We start from the raw sequence: 17771 nt of genomic DNA on the forward strand, positions 1-17771 counted from the left end.
GTTGAACAGTTCATCCACTTTACCAACACCTTCCGCCCCGACCTCAAATTCACCTGGACGGTCTCAGACTCCTGCCTCCCCTTCCTAGACCTTTCCATTTCTATCTCGGGCGACCGAATCAACACGGACATTTACTATAAACCAACCGACTCCCACAGCTACCTGGACTACACCTCCTCCCACCCTGCCCCCTGTAAAAACGCCATCCCATATTCCCAATTCCTTCGTCTCCGCTGCATCTGCTCCCAGGAGGACCAGTTCCAATACCGTACAACCCAGATGGCCTCCTTCTTCAAAGTCCGCACTTTCCCCCCAGACGTGATCGACGATGCTCTCCACCGCATCTCTTCCACTTCCCACTCCTCCGCCCTTGATCCCCGCCCCTCCAATCGCCACCAGGACAGAACCCCACTGGTCCTCACCTACCACCCCACCAACCTCCATATACATCGTATCATCCGTTGGCATTTCTGCCACCTCCAAACAGATCCCACCACCAGGGATATATTTCCCTCCCCTCCCCTATCAGCGTTCTGGAAAGACCACTTCCTCTGTGACTCCCTCGTCAGGTCCACACCCCCCACCAACCCAACCTCCACTCCCGGCACCTTCCCCTGCAACCACAAGAAATGCAAAACTTGCACCCACACCTCCCCCCTTACTTCCCTCCAAGGCCCCAAGGGATCCTTCCATATCCGCCACAAATTCACCGGCACCTCCACACACATCATCTATTGCATCCGCTGCACCCGATGTGGCCTCCTCTATATTGGGGAGACAGGTCGCCTACTTGCGGAAAGTTTCAGAGAACACCTTTGGGACACCCGGACCAACCAACCCAACCACCCCATGGCTCAAGACGTCAACTCCCCCTCCCACTCCACCAAGGACATGCAGGTCCTTGGACTCCTCCATCGCCAGACCATAGCAACACGACGGTTGGAGGAAGAGCGCCTCATCTTCCGCCTAGGAACCCTCCAACCACAAGGGATGAACTCGGATTTCTCCAGTTTCCTCATTTCCCCTCCCCCCACCTTGTCTCAGTCAAATCCCTCGAACTCAGCACCGCCTTCCTAACCTGCAATCTTCTTCCCGACCTCTCCGCCCCCACCCCCACTCTGGCCTATCACCCTCACCTTGACCTCCTTCTACCTATCGCATTTCCAACGCCCCTCCCCCAAGTCCCTCCTCCCTACCTTTTATCTTAGCCTGCTGGACACACTTTCCTCATTCCTGAAGAAGGGCTCATGCCTGAAACGTCGATTCTCCTGTTCCTTGGATGCTGCCTGACCTGCTGCGCTTTTCCAGCAACATATTTTCAGCTCTGATCTCCAGCATCTGCAGTCCTCACTTTCCCCTATTCCCTTCCATAGAGCACAGAGGATCATGGAATATAATCAAGATCAGTGAGATTTGACTTTTGATTCAGGAGGGAGTCAAGGGTTATGGGAGGCAGGAGGGAAAGTACAGTTAAGTCTATAGTTAGATCAGCCATAAGCATATTGGTTAGCAGAACAGGCTGAACAACCCAATTATGATCCTATTTGTTGTTAGTATGGAGGTGCATTTGGCTTCCTGTGTCAACATAGGGCCATATACTATCTGTTATCAGCAGTAAGGTCAATGGCTACCTTCAATATCCCAAATTAAAAATCACACAACACTGGGTTATAGTCCAACAGGTTTATTTGGAAGCACTAGCTTTCGGAGCACTGCTCCTTCACCAGGTGGTTGTGGAGTATAAGGTTGTAAGACACAGAATTTATAGCAAAAGTTTTCAAGAAATCTTCAATAATATGAGATTCCCTTCAGATTTCCAAAATACTGAGTAGAGTGGACGTGGAGAAGATGTTTCCATGAGTAGGAGAGACTAGGACCCGAGGGCACAGCCTCAGAGGGAAGGGACGACCCTTGAGAACTGAGATGAAGAGGAATTTCTTCAGCCAGAGGGTGGTGACTCTGTGGAACTCATTGCCGCAGAGAGCTGTGGTACCAAGTCATTGAGTGTATATAAGACAGAGGTAGATAGATTCTTGGTTGGGAAGGGGATCAGGGATTATGGGAAGAAGGCAGGAGAGTGGGGTTGAGAAACATTTCAGCTATAATCGAATTGCAGAACAGGACTGAAAGACTAAATCAATTTCTCTTCCACGTTTGTGGTTAAGTTTCCAAATAATAAGTATATATCAATGAGCTTTCATCACAGCCTGCACTTATTTTGCAGAATTTGGTAAAGTTGAACAGTAAAACATCAGATTAAGAGATTGCAAAAATGTATTCTGTAGCATTTGTGACTACTGATGGAATCTATGTCTGGATACAGCAAGTCAGCCCAGTGGGGCGGCACGGTGGCTTAGTGGTCAGCACTGCTATCTCCCAGCACCAGGGACCTGAGTTCGATTCCACCCTTGGGCAACTATCTGTGTGCAGTTTGTACATTCTCTCCGCCTGCGTGGGTTTCCTCCCATAGTCCAAAAATATGCAGGTTAGGTGGATGGGCCAAGCTAAATTGCTCCATAGTATCCAGGGATGTGCATGGTAGATGGATTAGTCATGGGAAATGCAGGGTTATAGGGTAGGGAGGTGGATCTGGGTGGGATAAACAAACAAAATTTACAGCCCAGGAATAGGCCCTTCGGCCCTTCAAGCCTGAGCCGATCCAAATGTACTGTCAGTCAATTCCTAAGCATTTGTATCCCTCTGCTCCCCACCTACTCATGCATCTGTCCAGACACATCTTAAATTAATCTACCATGCCTTCCTCTACCATCCCTGCTGGCAACACGTTCCAAACACCCACCACCCTCTGTGTGAAGTACTTGCCACATGTATCCTCCTCTCACCTTGAAAGCATACCCTCTCGTTAGTGAATCCTTCACCCTGGGGAAAAAGCTTGTCTCTATCCACCCTGTCTATACCATTCATGATTTTGTAAACTTCAATCAGGTCCCCCCCATCTCCTTTTTTCTAGTGAAAATAAACCTAACCTACTCAACCTCTCTTCGTAGTTAGCACCTTCCATACCAGGCAACATCCTCGTAAACCTTCTCTGCACCCTCTCCAAAGCGTCCACATCCTTTTGGTAATGTGGCGACCAGAACTGTACACAATATTCCAAGTGCGGCCGAACCAATGTCTTGTACAATGTTAACATGACTTGCCAGCTCTTATACTCAATACCCCGACCAATGAAGGCAGCATACTATATGCCTTCTTGACCACTCTATCCACCTGTGCAGCCACCTTCAGGGTACAATGGACCTGAACTCCCAGATCTCTCTGCCCATCAACTTTTCCCAAGGCTTTTCCATTCATTGTATAATTCGCTCTAGAATTAGACTTGCCTAAATGCATCACCTCACATTTGTCTGGATTGAAAGCCATCTGCCACTTTTCTGCCCAACTCTCCAGTCTACCTATATCCTCCTGTATTCTCTGACAGTCCTTTTTGCTTTCTGCTACTCCACCAATCTTCATGTCATCTGCAAACTTGCTGATCATACCAAAGTGCCCTCTTCCAGATCATTTATGTATATCACAAACAACAGTGGCCCCATCACTGACCTCTGTGGAACACCACTGGTCACCTTTCTCTATTACGAGAAACTCCTTTCAACTACTACTCTCTGTCTCCCGTCGCTCAACCAGTTCTTTATCCACCCAGCCAGAACACCCTGCACACATGTGACTTCACTTTCACCATTAGTCTACCATGGGGAACCTTATCAAATGCCTTACTAAAGTCCATGTATATGTCACCAACAGCCCTTCCTTCATCTAATAACTTGGTCACTTCCTCAAAGAACTCTATTAAGTTGGTAAGGCACGATCTCCCCTGCACAAAACCATGTTGCCTATCACTGATAAGCTCATTCTTTTCTAAATATAAACAGATCCTATCTCTTAGTACCCTCTCCCAGAAACTTCCCCACCACTGACGTCAGGCTCACTGGTCTGCAGTTACCCGGAATTTCCCTACTACCCTTGTACAGGGGGACAACATAAGCTACCCTCCAGTCCTCTGGCACCTCACCTCTGTTTAAAGATGCCACAAAAATATCTGTCAGGGCCCCAGCTATTTCCTCTTTCCCCTCCTTCAGCAACCTGGGATAGATCCCATCCAGTCCTGGGATTTGTCCACCTTAATAACCCCTAGCCTACCCAACCCATCTTCCCTACTTATACCAACGTGATCCAGACTAATCAAACTTCTATCTCTAATCTCAAGATTCATCATGTTCCTCTCCTCAGTGAACACTGATGCAAAGTAATCATTCAGAATCTCACCCATTCTCTCAGGTTCGATACACAGCCTTCCTTCATTATCTTTTAGTGGACCAATCCTTTCTCTAGTTACCTGCTTGCTTCTTATGTAAGAATAAAATGCTTTGGGATTTTCCTTAATTCTGCTTGCTAAAGCTATTTCATGACCCCTCTTCATCCGCTTGATTCTTGTTTAAGACTTGTCCTACTCTTCTGATATTCCTCCAGGGCCCATTCTGTTCTTAGCTGCCTAGACCTTATGTACGCTTCCCTTTTCCTCGTACAATTTCTGCTGTCATCCACGGTTCACGAATCCTGCCCTTCCTATCCTTTGCCTTCAATGGGACACGCCTATCCTGCACTACCGTTAACCTATCTTTGAAAGCCTCCCACATCTCAAATGTGGACTTCCCTTCAAATAGCTGTGTCCAATCCACATTTCCCAGCTCCTGACTAATTTTGATGTAATTGGCCTTGGCCCACTTTAGTACTCTTCCCTGAGGGCCACTTTCTTCTTTATCTACGAGTATTCTAAAACTTACAGAATTGTGATCACTGTTCCCAAAGAAATCCCCAACCGCAATTTCTACCACCTATCCTGGCTCGTTCCCCAGTACCAGGTCCAATATAGCCCTTTCCCTCGTCAGACTATTGACACACTGCTCTAGAAAACTCTCCTGGATGCTTCGTACAAATTCTGCCCCATCCAGACCTCTGATACTAAGTGTATCCCAGTCAATATTGGGAAAATTAAAATCTCCCATCACCACTACTCTACTGCCTCTACATCTATTCATAATCTGTTTACCTATTTGTTCTTCTACCTTACGCTCACTGTTGGGAGGTCTGTAATACAGCCCCAACAATGTAACTGCACCCTTCTTATTTCTCAGCTCCACCCATAATGCCTCACTACCCAAGCCCTCCATAGTGTCCTCCTTTAGCACAGCCGTGATATCATCCCTGACCAGCAATGTAACTCCACCCCCCCCTTTTACTTCCCCCCCCCCCCCCCCCCGTCCTGTCTGAAGCGTCTATATCCTGGAACATTTAGTTGCCAATCATCATGCCCTTTCCTCAACCAAGTCTCTGTGATGGCAATAACGTCATACTCCCAGGCACCAATCCAAGCCCTAAGTCCATCTGCCTAACACACTATACTCCTTGCATTAAAGTAGATGCATTTCAGGCCACCAGTTCTTTTGTGTTCACCTGCTCTCTGCCTATTCTTCCCATTATTAATACTATCTTCATAATTCTTACAGTCTCCAGTCTCCACCTCGCTGCCGACTTGTTTTCTCTTCTGGCTCCCAGCCCCCTGCCACATTAGCTTAAAACCTCCCCAACAGCAGTAGCAAAAATTCCCCCAAGGACGTTGATTAAAGTCTGGTTTAGATGTAGACTGTTCCTTTTGTAATAGGCCCACCTTCCCCAGAACCGGTCCCAATGTCCAACAAATCTGAACCCCTCCCTCCTACACCATCTCTCAAGCCATGTGCTCATCCTGCCTATTTTTTCATTTCTACGCTGGCTAGCACGTGGCACTGGTAGTAATCCCGAGATCACTACCTTTGAGGTCCTCCCCTTTAACATTTCTCCTAGCTCCCTGAATTCTTCTTTCAGGACCTCTTTTCGCTTTCTACTTATATCGTTGGTGCCTATATGCACCACAACCACTGGCTGTTCACCCTCCCCTTCTAGAATGCTCTGCAGCCAATCGGTGACATCCCTGACCCGTGCACCTGGCAGGCAACATACCATCCGGGAGTCCCGTTTTCTGCCACAGAACCGCCTATCTACTCCCCTCACAATAGAATCCCCTCTGATTATGGCCCTACGAGTCTTTTTCCCGCCCTTCTGAACAGTAGTGCCCGCCACGGTGCCATGATCTTGACCACTGCTGCCCTCTCCTGGTGAGCGATCTCCCCCAACAGTATCCAAAACGCTGTACCTGTTTTGGAGGGAGATGACCGCTGGGGACACCTGCACTGCTTTCCTTATCTTTTTCTGTCTTTTGGTCACTGTCTCCCTCAGCAATTCTAACCTGCGGTGTGACCAGTTCACTAAACGTGCTATCCAAGACCTCCTCAGCATCGCGGATGCTCCACAGTGAGTCCATCTGCAGATCCAGAGCCGTCATGCGGTCAAACAAGAGCTGCAGCTGGACACACCTCTTGCAAGTGTAAGAGTCAGGAACATCAGACACGTTCCCAAGCTCCCACATCAAGCAAGAGTCACATGCCATGGGTCTGAGGTCCCCTGCCATTGTAAGCGTAGCTTTACATGAACTAACTGAAACCAAACAATGCACTTAACTAAATGAAAAAGAAAGATAAGAAATAAAAGCCTTACCTTGCAGGGTCTTTTTCTTCCGGTTAGAGGAGGGGGTGGGGGGCAGGAGGGAGATACTACACGTGTGTTATCTCGGGCTTAGCCACTGTCCAAATATATATTAAACCCTTACCTTCCCGGCAGCCTTTACTTCACTTCTCGCCACCCTGCCTAAATGGAGGCCCGACTCCCGAGGTAAGTACCTTTTAATGCGGGAAAATGTACCCTTCCCAGCAGCCTTTGCTTCACTCCTGACACTTCGAAGGGTCAGTGTGAACTTCCTTGGTCAAAAGGCCTAGTTCTACACTGTTGGGATTCTATGATGAAGACCTGGACAACATTCAGGGTTCAGTTACTAACATTCATGCCACATGAGTACCAGACAATAACCATCGCCAACAAGGGAGATTCTAACCATTCTCTCCTAGGCATTACTATTGTTGAATCCTCCACCACTAACATTCTGGGGGTTTCCACTAGCCAGAAACTTAACTGGAGAAGCCAGATAAGTACCTATGGATTCAGGAATCAGTTTCGAGACTGGAAATTCTGCGGCTAGTAACTCACCTCTTACCTTCCGAAAGCCATCCACTATCTACAAGACTTAAGTCAGAATACTCCCCATTCATCTGGATGAGTGCAGCTCCAAGACAAGCATCCTGTTTGGCTGCACCCTGTTCACCATGTCGAACTTTCACTCCCTCCACCTCTGATGCATAGGAGAAGTAGTGTGTACCATCTACAAGATGCACTGGTGCACTCTAGGTTTGTAATATGTTGTTATTATTTGGGAATCTGGATTCAAAAGTGGAGTGAAAATAGATTTTACTTTTCAGTCCTGTGAAAGTTATTTTTATATACAAAAATCATAAAGTCAATTTGGACATTGAACCGAAGACAACTTTTCCAAAACAACACGTGACTTAAGTGACTCAAACTGCTGCCTGGGAGTTAATCATTAAATGTTTACAATGTGGTGCTTCATGACACAGCAACACAAGAGCAGAGGCAACTACTATGTTGAGTTCAGAGAAAGCGAGGTCATCCTAGTAACAGTTCTGTAGCTTTTAGAAGTCTTTTGGCTGTGAAAGTTGGTGGAAATCTCCCGTGTGTCAGAATTTGGAAGCAATGTGCAGGCCATCAGAGCTGTCAAGATGCCATAAGTTGCTACAAAGAGAAGGACTGGGTGGAGGCATTTGAGTTAGAAGTTAAAGAGCTGAGATAGAAATCAGCATTCATTGGGATTGAGTGTTTGTGAAGGATATTACTTGGAAAAGAGTTGAATATTCTTTTCCTGTTAATGTTTCAAAATTGATCTATCTATGTGCAATATACACATACCTATTTCTTCTATGTAATAAACTTGTGTACCTTTGTTAAGAGATCACTGACAACCTTTTGTGAACATGCTCAATGATTGAACACTTACAGTGACCAAACTTAAATAAATATTCTAACCTGTTAAGCCATTTTTCGCTCTGAGTTATGGCCTGTCTGGTATTATCATCAGCTGGGATCACAACAGTGCAAAAACCTACCAAGCCACTTCCAACTGCACCTTCCATTCTATGTCCCCTATCACCTACAGGCCAAGACAGGTACAGGGAAATATTACCACCCACAACCTCGCATCCAAGTCACACATTTTGTTGTTCTTTCCATGTCACTGGGTCAGTATCCTGGAATTAACTTCCACATTATGGGTGGCCCTACCCCACCAGTACAGCAATGGCTACAGAAGGTAGCCTTAGTGTGGAGGTGCCAGTGTTGGACTGAGGTGGGGAAAATCAAAAGTCACACGACACCAGGTTATAGTCCAACAGGTTTATTTAAAATCACAAGCTTTCGGAGCATTTACGTCAAGCAAAGTTGCAGTGATCCAAAAGCTTGCGATTTCAAGTAAACCTGTTGGACTATAACCTGCTGTTGTGCGACTTTTGACCTTGGCTGCAGAATGCAACTCACCATCCCCTCCAAAGGCAATTAGGGCTGGGTGAATTGCATATCCCATGCATGAATAAATGGAAAACAGTAAAGGTAACAATGCAGTGATTTAGTGGAGGAATTCATTTTTGTAATGGCTTATTTATGATGAGTGTGAGAGATTTAAGAGAAATTGCATAATGGCTGGAGGTGACACAGTCACAGTGGGCTAGAGGGTTTCCTGCTTTGCTGTTACGTTCCACGATCCTGATGGAATATCTTTGTTCCTTTTTGTTTTCAGATATCATCCACACCGTGGGACCTATAGCAAGAGGGAGCTGCGATGAGCGTCTCAAACGTCAGCTGAGAAACTGCTACGAGGCTTCCCTCAAACTGTTGGAGACGCAGGGGTTGAAATCTATTGTAAGTGTTACTCAGGGAGGTGTCTAGCTCGCTCAAATCTGTTAATGATTTGTATAACGGAGTTGGGCCTCCTGAATCTCAAAGTGAGAACTTCAAAGGAGCCTCAGTTTATCGAGAAAATTAGGGCATGGAACTGCAGATCCTCCCACATGGAGTAGAAATTGACTGTACCATTAATTTAGCATGTGTTAAGTAACAATTGTAGGTTCACATCATTAATGTTTCTTCTGCAATTTAGAGCAATCCAGTTTTCTGGTCTCTGAATCTGACAATTTTAAGCCGAATGAGCTTGGATGGTGTCCCTGTCAGCCCACTCTGTACATACCCCACGCATGGATTCTGTGCAATTGTTCGTATTGCATTTGTAATGCTGTGTGGGCGTACAGTCTGCTGTCTACATGTGGGCTAATGCACTATGCTCGGTGCACTGTGTGCAGATACTAAATCCTACACGTTGAGATTATATGGGACTGCCAAGTGATCTGGACAAATGCTGCTAAAATCAAACCAGATACCTGAGGTAACAAGCACAGTCTCACAGAGATTATACCAGACACTGCAGCTTGTTTCATTCTGTTCAATGAAATTGTGCAATCCTCCTTGGTCGGAATTCTTGGTAAAGCTTTAGTGATTCCACTGATCTCTACCAATCTTTTTGAGCTTAATTGGGGCAATATACTCTGGCCACAAGCCTAGTTGGGAACAAGGAGTGGCATGATTGGCTCAGTAGTTAATACTGATTCGACACAGCACCAGGGACCCCGGTTCAATTTCATCCTCAGGTGACTGTCTGTGTGGAGTTTGTACATTCTCCCCGTGTCTGTGTGGGTTTTCTCCGGGTGCTCTGGTTTCCTCCCACAGCCCAAAGATGTGCAGGTTAGCTGGATTGGCCATGCTAAATTGTCCCGGGATGTGCGGGCTATGCATTGGAAATGCATGGTGGCAGAGGTGGGTATGGGAGGGATTGGAGGAGACTCATGTGGAATACACACACCAGCACAGATTAATTTTACTTTTCTTTATTCTTACATGGGATGTGGGGATCACTGGCCAGGCTGGCATTAATGCCAATTCCTAATTGCCCCTTGAACTGTGTGGCAGTTAAGAGTCAACCACATTGCCATGGATCTGGAGTCACATGTACCCAGACAGCATAAGGATGGAAGATTGCCTCCCCTGAAGGGGATTAATAAATCAAATGCTGCTTTTGTTTGTGACAATCAACAATGGTTTCATCGCCATTTGTACAAGGGCTGGGTTTTAAAGACAGATTTTCAATTATAATCCTGCCATGGTGGGAAATAAAGGCAGAACATTTGAAAGCCTGGGCAGTTCTAACCCTGTGACAATATATGGCACCATCTTCACTCCCAACCTCCGGACAGGGCTATTTCAGTGCTGTACGCCTGAGGTAATTTCTCTGTCCAGGACACAAAGTGCAATTCAACCTCCACAAACAAAATGAAGGTTGGAATGTGATGTAGAACATATTTAAACACATTATATCCAGTGACATAACTTTTTAAAATATTTTTTATTTTTATTATTCATTTTTGGGCTGTGGGTATCCTGGCTGTGCCAACATTTATTGCCCATCTCCAATTCCCCTTTGATCTGAATGACCTGCTGTATAAGAGATAAGAGTCAGCCATTTTACAGTCACATGTAAGCCTGACCAGGTAAGGATGACAGATTTCCTTCCCTGAAGAGTATTAGTGAATCAGATGGGTTTTTATGACAATCGTCAATGGTTATGTGTTTGCCATTAAGGTAGGTTTTTCTTCCAGAGCTTTGTTGAATTCACCACCATTTGCCAAGATGGGATTCAGCAGAGCATTAGTATGAGTTTCTGGAGTATTAACCCAGTGACATTACAATTACGTCACTTTGCCTCCCCCAGATATCCTCTACAGAGAGCTGGTATGAACCAAATAGCCCCCTTCTATACATTTTTATACTTTCTGATCAACCTGTTGAGAAATGTTATTTACACACCTCTGAAGCAGGTGGGATTTGAATGGTTCACCTGACAAAGCAACAGCCCTCCAAACGCTAGTGATTTCAAATCAACCTGTTGGACTATAACCTGGTGTCAGGTGACTTCTGACTTCCTCCTCCAAGTGCAACTTACAACAGGTCGGATTTTCCAAATTCGGCTCAATTTGAAATCCTGACAAAGCACGCTAACAGTTAACAGAATCATGGTGATCTATGTTTGGCCGATGGCAGAGTGAGCAGGGATTAGATGGGGCGTGATTTAAAAGCTGATTAGAAAAGGGTTAGTACAAGAATGCTGCAGATTTATTGAACATTTCCATCACTGCGTTCTGTCCTCTATCCCATTCCCTGCCCTCTTGGAAAAGGTTTCCTCGAGTCATAGTACAGCATGGAAACAGACCCTTCGGTCCAACTCTTCCATGCCGACTAGACATGCTAAACTAATCTAGTCCCATTTGCCAGCACTTGGCTCATATCCCTCTAAGCCTTCCCATTCATAGACCCATCCAGATGCCTTTTAAATATTGTATTGTACCAGCCTCCACCACATCCTCTGGCAGCTCATTTCCATACACTTCTACTTCATGATCTGAATGAGCAATAGAGTCTGACACTCGTGTGACTTTCTACTGGACCCTTCTGCTGCCATTTGCTGTGACTTTGAGGAGGGCACTGTAAAACAGGATGAAAAGCATTCTGCAAATTCCTGATGATTGAGCTGATAAACCGCTGTGTCAGCGTTTACAATTTCTGCCGGAATTGCTGCTGTGGGAGTCGAGGCTGGGTTTTTTTCAGTGTGAAGAAAGCATAATTCACCACTTAGCTGTCATTTACCCCCATGCCACCTCTTCCACTGCTAGTAAAGAAGTCTGAGACTTTTTTTAACGCAATGTTTACATTGCTGTTAGCCAAGAAGCTTTAAGTGCCTACATTTTACAAACTGAAGAGGCCTCTTGAGGAACGCAAAGTCGTTCCATAATCAAGGCATCTTGAAAACTTAATACTGAGCAATCTTCCTGCTGTTTGAACAGCCCTCACTTTGTCAACTTGGTGACCCTGAAACCCTGCTCTATCTGTTGGGTGAAGAAGCCATTCCTCAATTCCTCAGCCTGTTGTACCTTTTATCTACGGTGTCTGCCAACACAGAGGTTAGATTACAGCAGAGTGAAAGTGCAGCGGATCAGAATTGAGTGGGCCACTCCATTTGAACAATCTACAAACACAAGCTTTGTGAGACTGACCACAGACAGGGGAGTGCAAAGTCGATTCTGACAAACGGTGATATGAACCCAGCAAGTGTCCAGGCTGTAGCTTGTAAGAATCTGTCAGGAGTGGTGATCAACTCAAGAGCTCCTTCGTGAGAAAAAAACAAGAGATTGTCTCGCTGCCAAATTCATGATAATAAAGAACCCATTACCAGAGGTGGTCTTATTGCTGAAAGTCACAGCAGCTCTCAGAGAGCTTGTGTATCTAATCTGAATATTTTACTTGTCTGCCTTCCTTATATCCCCAGGACATGTATAACCCTAGCTCACACTTTGTTTATCAGTCACTGTGCAAAGTGCTGCCTTGTGCCACAGGCACCCAATACAAATTTAGAACTGTCAGTGTCCAGTGTATGGCATCTGTACAAACACTCAGCACTCCTCACAAATTCCTACAGGTGGTACAAATGTTTTATGGGATCTTTGGTAATGATTAGTGTTTGTGTTAAAGGAGAGTCATGGGGGCTGGCAGCAGCCTGAAGGGGATAATTGGTGGCATGGTTGACAGGACGGATGTCAGGCAATACTTTGGACATTGTCTCCTAATTAATATTTGTGGAGCTCCTAAAGGTCATTTAAAAATGCTGCACCATCATTTATTGCTCCTTATTATTGAGCTGTGTACTGTTTGAATGTAAATTGTTAATAATAAGTGCAGTCTAGACCCAATTAGCACAATTAAAGGTTCTAGCAATATGTTGTTCAGCTTCAATTAACATTCAAGTGAAAGTTAATTATCACTTTTTAACCAAATAAAATGTTTAATTAGGTCTGCGTTCTAGAAAAGGAACCAAATTAACTTTATGTTTTAAATATACAAGTCATAAGAGACCAGAGAAATGGTCGATTCAATTCTTCTGTTTCTCTTTGTAGTGATGGGTTGGGAAAGCAACATATAGCAGGCCCATGCAATCAAAACAGTAAAGGGATTCTTCAGTTGCAGTGGTAGTGTCCCTACCTCTGAGCTAGACAGCGCTGGTTTAAGTCCCACCTCCTGCAGAGGTGTGTAATAACATCTCTGAGCAGATTGGTTAGAAAATCTCTATAAATGTAGCAAGCCAATGATATAAATACATGGCTGTGAATCTTGAATATCACCTTTTCTTTGATCTGGAGGTGCTAGTGTTGGACTGGGATGGACAAGGACAGAAGTCACATGACACCAGGTTATAGTCCAACAGGTTTATTTGAAATCACAAGCTTTCGGAACGCTGCCTCTTCATCAGGTGAAGTGAACGTGATGAAGGAGCAGTGCCTGTTGGACTATAACCTGGTGTCGTGTGACTTCTGACCTTTTCTTTGACCAGCCTCCTGACACTTCCTGACTCAAATCCCTACAGTCCTTCAGCTCTGGCCTCTTGCTCGCCTCGCCTTTATTCTTGGAAGTCTGCCTTTGTCTATATAGACACAAGGTTGGTCTGCCTTAACTTCAATCTCCTCCAATCAGAATTGTTCCTGCGGCCTACCCTTTCACCAAGCTTTTGGCCACTCCTCCTTCAGTGGCTGGATGTCATGCCTGGTCTGATAAGGTTTCTACGCACTGACTTGGGAGTGTTCTACCTCCTTCGAAACGATTTGAAAACATAGGAAATAGGAGCAGAATGAGGCCGTTCAGCCCCTCTAGAGTGTAAAGCCATTCAAAGAGATCATGGTTAATCATCTGTCTATATGTCACTATTCCAATTTCCCTTGATGGCATCTCCAGATGTTTATCAGTTTCCGTGTTGAACATGCACAATGATTGAGCTTCCCCGGCCCCCGCAGACGATCACTCATCAGTGAAGAAATGCCTCCTCATCTCAAGCTTAAATAGTCTACCTCTTATTTTGAGACTGTGCACACTCTTTCTGGACTTACCAGCCTGGGGAAACATCCTGGCAGTCTCTGTACAACTGCAGCAAGACATCTTCCCTCCTGCACTGGACATATAAATGTGATTTTTGTTGCTGAGGGTCACACGTTAGGCATGTGGATAAGACCGAGTCCCGAAGCAAGGTTGGCACCAATTATATAACGGGGAAAGAGGAAAATATTACCAGAAGAGAGAGTAAGAGACTAAACTGCATTATGGACGTTTACACTAGTTTCCTGTCAAAACACTTGCCAATTGAGTACTGATTCTGGGCAATGTCGGGGAATTTAATTGTGTTAATTTTCAAACACTGACAAGGGGGTAATTTTGCCAGAAGTTCCATTTTCAACAGATGTGATGAACCTTTTAAACACATATAGGCAATTTTAATCACAGGACTAAGCGCTTCAATTAAAAATGCTCTTTTTTTTGCGATAAGCCCATTTTCAGCTGTATTAATAAAATTTCACCAAGCTATCACTCTTCTCGAGGAATATTTTTAAACCAACTTTTAAAAATCACGTTCAAATTCTGAGTTGCATAGCCTGAATTTTGACTAGTTCAGAGATAAGGACACTGCCGCTGCAACAGAAGAACCCCATTGGCTATTTTGCTCTCAAGGGTTTGCCATATGATGTTTTCCCAACCCCATCAGCCCTATTTTAGAACTGGTTAATTCATCATAAATAGAAACAGAAGAATTGAACATGCGCATCATTGATTAAATTGTCAAACTCCGAAGGTGGCACGGTGGCTCAGTGGTTAGCAATGCTGCCTCACAGCGTCAGGGACCCGGTTCAATTCCTGCCTCGGGCAACTGTCTGTGTGGAGTTTGCACGTTCTCCCCGTGTCTGTGTGGGTTTCCTCACAGGTGAATTGGCCATGCTCCATTGCCTGTAGTGTTAGGTGCATTAGTCAGGGTGGGTTGCTCTTGAAGGGTCGGTATGGACTTGTTGGGCCAAAGGGCCTGTTTCCACACTGTAGGGAACCTAATCTAATCTGCAAATTTGGGGCATCTCTAAAGTTTCAACATCCCAGGAGCAGATATATCAATGCAGCAGTTTGACACTTTCTTTGTACTGTATGCTGAAAACATGTAACAGAGATACTCCAAGTTTCCAAACTAGAAGTGGGATTTCATTGACAACGCATTTTTAAAACCAGCATTAACATTTCTGCCTTTCAGCTCACATGATTTAGGTGTAATTGTGTCCGGCCTTAAATGATTTCATCAGAATAATCAGTTGGAGTAATATACCTTTGATGGCAACTTTTGTAAATGTGAGCAATGTAGATTTGTCACTTTGACCTGGGAGTTTGAGTGTTATACTCTTATAGATCCTCGATGGCTTTTTTTAAACCGGGGGTGGGGATGTGTGTGGGAGTTAGGGGGGACAGGCAGTCCTGCAATGAGCCACGGATAAAAAGTTCACCTTCTGACCATCAGAGCTTTTAGTTATCTGAAGATTAAAATGGTTGTGCGGGAGGTACTTCTCAAAGGCTGCCAAGGTCATATTTGCTTTCTTGCAGAATGTCACGAGTTGGTATTTATTTATCTCGTCCTGGGGTTAAACTAGCACTCCTAATGCACTTCAGTTAAAGAGGCTCGAATACTATCTCACTGTTGTCTGCATTTAGAATTATTTGTCTAAGTGCCTTGTGGCAGGAAATGTTATACAAATGGCTCACGTCTTTTTGTTTCAACCACTTTGACTGCCTTCCTGATCTCTGAGTTGTACCTTTTGTAGCAAATTTCACCCAGAGATTCTACACCCTGTGATACATTGAATGTGAGTCCGTATTTATTTTCTGCACCGGGTTTGTTGAAATTGCTATTGTGGTGAAGTTTGAGACATCAGTACACTAGCTTTGAGAAATACTTATTTTTCACAAATCCATTTGCTTATTGCTACAAACAAGGTTGACCATAAACCATCAGAACTGGGCAGCAGTTTTCTTTATAAAAGTTGCCTTATAAACATTCCTTTATAAGAGTGATAATTTGGTGAAGTTTTATTAATGCTGCTGAAAATGGGGTATTGTGAAAAAATAAGCAATTTAATCAGTGTTCAGTGCTGTGAATAACTCTATCACCAAACACTGAATTACATTTTGAAAGTTATAAAAGCAAGCAGATTACTGCAGATGCTGGAATTCTGAATCGGAAGCAGAAAGTGCTGGAGAAACTGAACTGGTTTTGCAGCATCTGTGGAGAGATGTCTTCTGAAGAGGAGTCATATTGCACTGGAAACATTAACTCTGTTTCTTACTTCACTGGTGCCTGCTGAGTTTCTCCAGCAATTTCTGATTTTGTTCAGAAGTCATATACTTGCTGGCTGCATTGGGGGACTTCATCCACAAGATGCAACTTACCATATTGAACTAAAAGCAGAAATAGCTGGAGAAACTCAGCCGATCTATCAGCATCTATGAAGAGAAATCAGAGTTGACACTTTGAGTCCAGTGACCCTTCTTCAGAACCCTTAGAACATAGAGCATTCCAGTGCAGTACAGGCCCTTTGGCTCTTGATGTTGCACTTCTGGTTGGTTCCACATGTCAGCACATCTAACCTACACTGTTCCATTTTCATCTATACATTTATTCAATGACCCAAATTCAATGCCCTTAAAGTTGGTGAGTCTACCACTGTTGCAGGCAGTGCATTCCACGCCCCTCCTACTCGCTGCGTACCTCTGACATCTGTCCTGTGTCAATCACCCCTCAATTTAAAGCCATGTCCCCTTGTGATAGCCTTCACCATCTGAGGAAAAAGGCTCTCACTGTCCACCCTATCTAACCCTCTGATTATCTTACATGTCTCGATTATGTCACCTCTCAACCTTCTTCTCTCCAACAAAAACAGCCTCAGTTCCCTCAGCCTTTCCTCGTAAGACCTTCCTTCCATACCAGGCAACATCCTAGTAAATCTCCTCTGAACCCTTTCCAAAGCTTCCACATCCTTATAATGCGGTGACCAGAACTGTACATAATACTCCCAAGTGCGGCCGCACCAGTGTCTTGTACAGCTGAAGCATGACCTCATGGCTCCAAAACACAATCCCTCTACCAATAAACGCCAATGCACTATATCCCTTCTTAACAACCCTAGCCACCTGGGTGGCAACTTTCAGGGATTTATGCACCTGGACACTGAGATCTCTCTGTTCATCTACGCAGCCAAGAATTTTACCATTAGCCCACTACTCTGCATTCCTGTTACTTCTTCCGAAGTGAACTACCTCACATTTTTCCTCATTAAACTCCATTTGCCACTTCTCAGCCCAACTCTGCATCTTATCTATGTCCCTCTGTAACCCACAACATCCTTCGGCACTATCCACAACTCTACCAACCTTAGTCTCATCTGTAAATTTACTAACCCATCCTCTAGCCCACCTCCAGATCATTTATAAAAATGACAAACAGCAGTGGCCTCAAAACAGATCCTGGTGACACACCACTGGTAGCTGAGCTCCAGGATGAACATTTCCCATCAACCACCACCTTCTGTCTTCTTTCAGCAAGCCAATTTCTGATCCAAAACACTAAATCACCTTCAACCGAAACTCCTTATTTTGTGCAATAGCCTACCGTGTAGAACCTTATCAAACGCTTTACTGAAATCCACATACACCATGTTAACCGCCTTACCTTCATCCACCTGTTTTGTTGCCTTCTCAAATAACTCAATAAGGTTAGTGAGGCATGACCTACC

General features: G+C 44.7%; 1 protein-coding gene across 3 annotated transcripts in view; it reads left to right on the plus strand.

Moving 5' to 3' along the window:
- macrod2 (mono-ADP ribosylhydrolase 2) overlaps positions 1-17771 on the plus strand; it is a 946626-nt gene that overhangs the window by 616219 nt on the left and 312636 nt on the right. For all 3 annotated transcript variants that reach the window (XM_043696641.2, XM_043696642.2, XM_043696644.2), the window contains exon 7: positions 8819-8940. In XM_043696641.2, coding sequence (XP_043552576.1) covers positions 8819-8940 — 122 coding nt within the window. The remainder of the gene's footprint in view (positions 1-8818; positions 8941-17771) is intronic.

Source organism: Chiloscyllium plagiosum, unplaced genomic scaffold (assembly GCF_037043375.1).
Source record: "Chiloscyllium plagiosum isolate Xiang-an unplaced genomic scaffold, Cpla_swu_hap1 HiC_scaffold_10, whole genome shotgun sequence".
NCBI classification, from domain to species: Eukaryota; Metazoa; Chordata; class Chondrichthyes; order Orectolobiformes; family Hemiscylliidae; genus Chiloscyllium; species Chiloscyllium plagiosum.